General features: G+C 47.4%; 1 protein-coding gene across 1 annotated transcript; it reads left to right on the top strand.

Moving 5' to 3' along the window:
- Positions 1-489: 489 nt before the first annotated feature.
- Positions 490-6,321, top strand: LOC149465102 (uncharacterized). The gene is made up of 7 exons (XM_089673701.1): positions 490-703; positions 2,575-2,681; positions 3,042-3,294; positions 3,411-3,508; positions 3,585-3,803; positions 3,959-4,094; positions 4,413-6,321. The coding sequence occupies exons 2-7, from the start codon at positions 2,604-2,606 to the stop codon at positions 5,219-5,221; spliced, it is 1,593 nt and encodes a 530-aa protein (XP_089529827.1). The 5' UTR covers positions 490-703; positions 2,575-2,603; the 3' UTR covers positions 5,222-6,321.
- The last annotated feature ends 344 nt before the right edge of the window (positions 6,322-6,665 follow it).

The raw sequence follows: 6,665 nt of genomic DNA, 5'->3' as shown, positions 1-6,665 counted from the left end.
ACATTTTTTTGGATTTTTTCTGAAAGATTGCCATATATTCGACAAATTGTCGAATTTACTGGATTCAAGTCTGAAGGAGTCAATATTTTTTAAATGCTCGTCCTACCCACCAAGAGAAATGGCATGACGGCATGAGCTGATTGGACAATATCAACTGCTGTCATTTGCATCTGACTTAACGAATGTAATGAAATTCAGATCCATTCGTTAAACAAATCCGAATTATGGAACAAATTTGAAAATTTTATTTCTCCATGGGCCCGAACTACTATCACATCACGTGACGTCATCAAAATAAAACAAATGCATTTGTTACTTTTGTTATAACTTTTTTTCTAATTCATTGACATTCATTACTATGTCCATTTGGATCATCTCTAATAGGTCCTCCTCAGCCACTGGAATACCTGAAAAAAAGGCTGACTCTCAAGCTGAGATCTACACATCTATGAGGACATACAGGCCATACACACAGAGCACAAGGCCGGGGTCACACCACCAGACAGTTCTCGGGGCTGCAGTTCCTTTGAGCTCCACAAGGTGGGAATATCACTTCTACCCAGACAGGAAGTCTCTATGGAAGACAGGAAGTGGTGTCAGGGACAGACAGGAAGTGATGTCAGGTATAAATAGGAAGTTTCAGGTGAGAGGTGAGTCTGGAGGAAGTAGAGAGGAGACATTGCTGGCAGTGGTAGCAGAGGAGGTAATAAGATCTGATTTTATATTTACACCCAGTAACCCCCCCCCCCCCCGTCATGTCCGTCCTCTATTGTCATGTCAGTCCTCTTCTTCCTTTGTCGTGTCCGACCTCTTTCTCCACCGTCACGTCCGTCCTTTTCCTCCACCGTCACATCCGCCCTCTTCCTCCATCATCACGTCCATCATCTTCATTGTGAAGTCCGTCCTCTTCCTCCATTGTCATGTCTGTCCTTCGTTCATCATGTCCGTCCTCTTCCTCCATAGTCACGTCCGTCCTCTTCCTCCATAGTCACCACCGTCCTCTTCCTCCATCGTCACGTCCATCATCTTCCTCCATCGTCACGACCGTCCTCTTCCTCCATTGTCACGTCCGTCCTCTTCCTTCGTTCGTCACGTCCGTCCTCTTCCTTCGTTCGTCACGTCCTTCCTCTTCCTTCGTTCGTCACGTCCTTCCTCTTCCTTCGTTCGTCACGTCCTTCCTCTTCCTTCGTTCGTCACGTCCTTCCTCTTCCTTCGTTCGTCACGTCCTTCCTCTTCCTTCGTTCGTCACGTCCTTCCTCTTCCTTCGTTCGTCACGTCCTTCCTCTTCCTTCGTTCGTCACGTCCTTTCTCTTCCTTCGTTCGTCACGTCCGTCCTCTTCCTCCATCGTCACGTCCTTCCCCTTCCTTCATCTTCTTCCTCCATGATCACGTCTGTCCTCTTCTTCCATTATCGTGTCCATCTTCTTCCTCCATCGTCATGTCCATCCTCTTCTTCCTTCATTGTGTCCTTCCTCTTCCTCCATAGTCATGTCCATCCTCTTCCTCCACCGTCGCTCCCGTCCTCTTCCTCCACCGTCGCGTCCTTCCTCTTCCTCCACCGTCGCGTCCTTCCTCTTCCTCCACCGTCGCGTCCTTCCTCTTCCTCCACCGTCGCGTCCTTCCTCTTCCTCCACCGTCGCGTCCGTCCTCTTCCTCCACCGTCGCGTCCGTCCTCTTCCTCCACCGTCGCGTCCGTCCTCTTCCTCCACCGTCGCGTCCGTCCTCTTCCTCCACCGTCGCGTCCGTCCTCTTCCTCCATAGTCACTATGATGTCTTTTATCTCCAGCAGATGATGATACACACGTATATAGTGTGGGAACCCAGATTAACCCCTTCAGGGGCAGAACATTCCCCCACTTCCGGGGCCGGAACATTCTCCTCATTGTGGAGATGTCACCTTTCCCACCTTAGCAGTGGGAGGAATGAGATTCGGAATCGGGTTTCACTGAAACTTGACCCAAAATTCCATGCTTCAAATTCTGAGATCCCCCAGTAATGGGAGGAGGTGGATAATCCCACCCCTCACTATAAGAGGGGATCTGAGCTCATTCTGGGTTGCTCCAAATTTAAGGTGCGCAAAATTTACCAAACGTTCCCCAAACACGAACCCCACCTCGAATTCAAGGTCATGGCAGACCTGAATCTCACTTTTTTAAAATTGCTTCCACTGATCTGTCCCTATGAAGGAGCTCTTCCCGTCCATTCACTATCACCAGATCCAAAAACACTGACACTAGGCCTAGTCTCACACTGAGGGGTGGGGTTACCAACCTCCTCCCCCTAATATTGGCTGATCTCAGGCCTCCTCCGGGTTTGGGGGCGCCCTGTGAAGCCTGTAGCTTCTAACTCTGCATTTTGGTGCAACATACAAACATGGCAATCTCCAGTTAAAGGACAAAACAGGCAGGTAGGACAAAGGTTTACAGAGGGCAAGAAACACAACTTACAGGAACCCAATCTACATGTGACTATTCCCTTCAGGGGCAGCCCAATTATTACCCCCCCCCCCCATATCCCCATCCTAATATTCTACAACCAATACAGTCCAGGTAACTTTCCCCTATCCATCTACAGAGAAACCCACCTAGGTCACATCTTTGAGGATGGAGGAGGACCACAGTCACATGACTGAGAGGATACTAAACCTCACCCTGGAGATCATCTACCTGCTGACCGGAGAGGTGAGGAGGATTCTGGGAGGTCAAATGACATCACTTTTATCTCTATTAATAAACACAGACCTGACCGGAGAGGTGAGGAGGATTCTGGGAGGTCACATGACGTCCCTCTCATCTCTATTAATAAAACACAGACCTGACCGGAGAGGTGAGGAGGATTCTGGGAGGTCACATGACATCACACAGACCTGACCGGAGAGGTGGGGAGGATTCTGGGAGGTCACATGACATCACACAGACCTGACCGGAGAGGTGGGGAGGATTCTGGGAGGTCACATGACATCATACAGACCTGACCTGACCGGAGAGGTGAGGAGGATTCTGGGAGTCTAACATGATGTTCCTATTGGTTCCCCAATACAGAGATTTCCTCCTTTGAAGTTTGGTTGCCATATGTCCATCACAGTGCCTCCATGTGACTCCCTAAAGCCCAAGAGAAATAATGTGGAAAAGATTCTAAAAGTCACCAGCAAGATCACTGAACTTCTGACTGGAGAGCTGAGCAATGCCGGGAATTCTGGAAAATTCTTTATTGAGGAAATTGAGTATTTAGAAGGACATAAGGACCTCTACAAGGACGTCATGATAGACAATCAGCCGCCCCTCACATCACCGGGTAAGAGGAGACTTTATTGGAAAGGAGAGAGCAGTACGGAGGCTCCACCTAGATCCCCCATCATCTGATAAACACATAGAAACAATGGATTCAGTCAGTGTGTGTGTTTCCTACAGATGGATCCAGTCATGGGAACCCACCAGAGAGATGCCCCCGTCCTCTGTATTCCCGGGATTCCACACAGGACGGTCACACCATCCCTCACCATCATCAGGTATGTGAGAAACAATTACTGCTGGTTTTGAGTTATACGCAAACCTGTTATAATGAACATCTTATTATATATTCAGAGTGGAAGCCTCAGAGATTTTAATATCATTGTTAAAGAAGAGTTTACGGATGAGGATGAGGAGTATGGTGTAATGGAGGAGCTCTCTGAAGGACATGAGGATTACTACAAGGACATTACAAAGAAGCCATCTAATAAGAGAAACCCACCAGAGAGGTGTCCCCGTCCTCTGTATTCCCGAGATTCCACACAGGAAGGTCACACCATCCCTCACCATCAGGTCGGTGGAGTTGAGGGTCGGGAACATAAAGTGATGGAACACTCTGACATGTGGAGACGATGTGTGGACTCTACAAGATGAGATGTTCTATGTGATCTCACATCATAAATCCTTCTATGTTACAGATGTTATTTTCTGCCATTCTGTTGGTTTAGGGTGAAGATCTGATGAACATGAAAGTTGAGGGTGAAGTAGAAGAGACGTATGTGAGGGATGATCAGCAATATACGGAGGAGGCTGGAATGAGGAGGACATTCATAGAGGAGGACACTTCTACAGAGATCAGCACAGGTGAGGGTCACAAGTCTGAACTTGGACCTTCTTGTCTATCAGAGATCACATGACCCAGTGCCTAGGCTTGAGGTTGTGTGAAGAGCATGCCCCTCCCCCTCCCCCCATTGGTTCCTGCTCCTCTTCCAAGGCGGTGTAAATATAGAAGTGATCTGGGAGGACCAAAGGTCTTTTGACTGAAGAGGGGAGGAGTCCCTAGCCGGTTGGGACATCCACAGAGAACATCTGCTCCCTCCTATCTCCCTGATCCAGATGGAATCTTGATGGAAGTAAACTAACCCTCTCCTATCTATTGATGATGTTTTTCTATTTTTCCAGGACCCGCCATGGAGAAACCCTCAAAGGATCGTCTCACTTTATCTCCAGGTTGTAAAATGGAAGATGAGGACATCCCAGGAGATTGTGCCGGAGAAAAGACAATGAGCTCCACTATGGATGGTGGACTTCCCAGTATAGATGGGCCATCTAGATCATCTGATTCTTGGCGGCCTTGTACTGGGTGGGATGATTCTGGAATTCGGGGGGATGAGAACTTTTCCTGTCCTAAATGTGGGGAAAGTTTTTACTCTGAATTAAGTCTTTCTATACATCAGCGATCTCACACTGAGAAGAAGCAATATTACTGCTCTGAGTGCGGGAAATGTTTTTCAAAGAGTTCCCACCTTAGCTCACATCAGAGATTGCACACAGGCGAGAAGCCGTATTCCTGTTCGGAGTGCGGAAAACGTTTTTCCCATAAATCCAATCTTACTTCACATCATAGATTGCACACAGGTGAGAAGCCATTTTCTTGCCCCGTGTGTTGGAAAAGTTATACACGGAAAACAGAACTTGTTATACATCAGAGATCCCACACAGGGGAAAAGCCATTTTCCTGCCCTGAGTGCGGGAAATGTTATATACGGAAATCAGATCTTGCCACACATCGTAGATCACACACAGGGGAGTTGCCGTATTCCTGCTCTGAGTGTGGGAAATGTTACCCACGAAAATCAAAACTTGCTGTACATCAGAGATCTCACACAGGGGTGAAGCCATATTCTTGCGCTGAGTGCGGGAAATGTTATTCACTGAAATCAGATCTTCTTATACATCAAGTTTCTCACACTGGGGAGAAGCCAAATTGAGTGCGGGAAATGTTCTTCACGGAAGTCTTGTCTTATGAACCATCAGAGAACCCACACAACCCTCGTATTGGTGTTCTGAGTGTGGGAAATGTCTTCTATATGGATGATATGTTGCCATACATCAGAGATCCCACACAACCCTCGAGGTGTATTAGTGTCCTGAGTGCGGGAAATGTCTTTTATATGGATGAAATGTTGCCGTACATCAGAGATCTCACACTGGGAAGAAGCACACCTTGATATACACCTCAGAAAACACGTGGCTGAGTGCTCCTCTGATCTTTATCATGGAAGAAACACTTTATAAGGAGATCAGAGATCACTAAAGACTTCAAAGTTGTGTCTGGCTTCCTCTGCTAGGAGGGGGGGGGGGGTCACTGCTGGTTGGGTCCCTCTAGCAGTGTAGTCTGATCTCCCCTGACCTTCAGCAGAAGCTTCCATGGAGGACATCATGGTGAGAGAGAAGGAGGGGGGGTCACTGCTGGTTGGGTCCCTCTAGCAGTGTAGTCTGATTTCCTCTGACCTTCAGCAGAAGCTTCCAGGGAGGACATCCTGGTGAGAGGAAAGGAGAGGGGTTACTGCTGGTTGGGTCCCTCCTGCTGTGTAGTCTAATCTCCCCTGACCTTCAGCAGAAGCTTCCATAGAGGACATCATGGTGAGAAAGAAGGGGGGGGGGGTCAATGCTGGTTGGGTCCCTCTAGCAGTGTAGTCTGATCTCCCCTGACCTTCAGCAGAAGCTTCCATGGAGGACATCATGGTGAGAGAGGAGCTAGACATTGCTTGTGGATGAAGAGAAGGTGAGATCAGACTACATGGGAATGCAGTAGTTAGCACCCTGCACTGACATCTTCATTTGCATGGAGAGAGCCACCTGCAGATAAAAGTGTAACAAAATGACATTTTCTGAAGTAACTTTTCTTAATTTCCATAATAAAATGCAAATCTATATATGTGTGAAGAGAAAAAAGTGAATGTTTTACTAATGGCTAAATGATAATATTAAGTGCTTATATGCTAATGTTCGGCTCTGTATATTATAACAGATCCCACTGCTAGAATGACTTTGTATATGAAATGTTAATAAAACCTCTTTTCCTTTCTCTGGGATGTCTGGTGTCTCTATAATCCAGATATTCTGCAGTGGGAGTCCAGGTCACCGTCAGGCTGATAAGGCGTTCCTAAATAAAAGAAATGAATGTTTCTTGTCATGGTCGATGTGCACACTGTGCGGGGTAACATGTACTAGGAGGTCCTTCATGGGAACTGTCCAGGGTTGGAGGGTAAAATCTTCCCCTTTGTTGAAGAGTCCGGGTCCCAAAACCAAAAAAGGAGGGTACAGAGCCAGAGAGGTTGGCTCTGTACCATGTGATCACTATGACTAATCATAATGTAGCCTGCTTCCCCTTTTATTTCATACACTGATTGGCTGTGAGGGAAAAGGGAG

This window comes from Staurois parvus, unplaced genomic scaffold (assembly GCF_062004578.1).
Source record: "Staurois parvus isolate SC_StPar_1 unplaced genomic scaffold, SC_StPar_1.0 ptg000144l, whole genome shotgun sequence".
Lineage (NCBI taxonomy): Eukaryota > Metazoa > Chordata > Amphibia > Anura > Ranidae > Staurois > Staurois parvus.
This window is presented reverse-complemented; position numbering and strand designations above follow the sequence as displayed.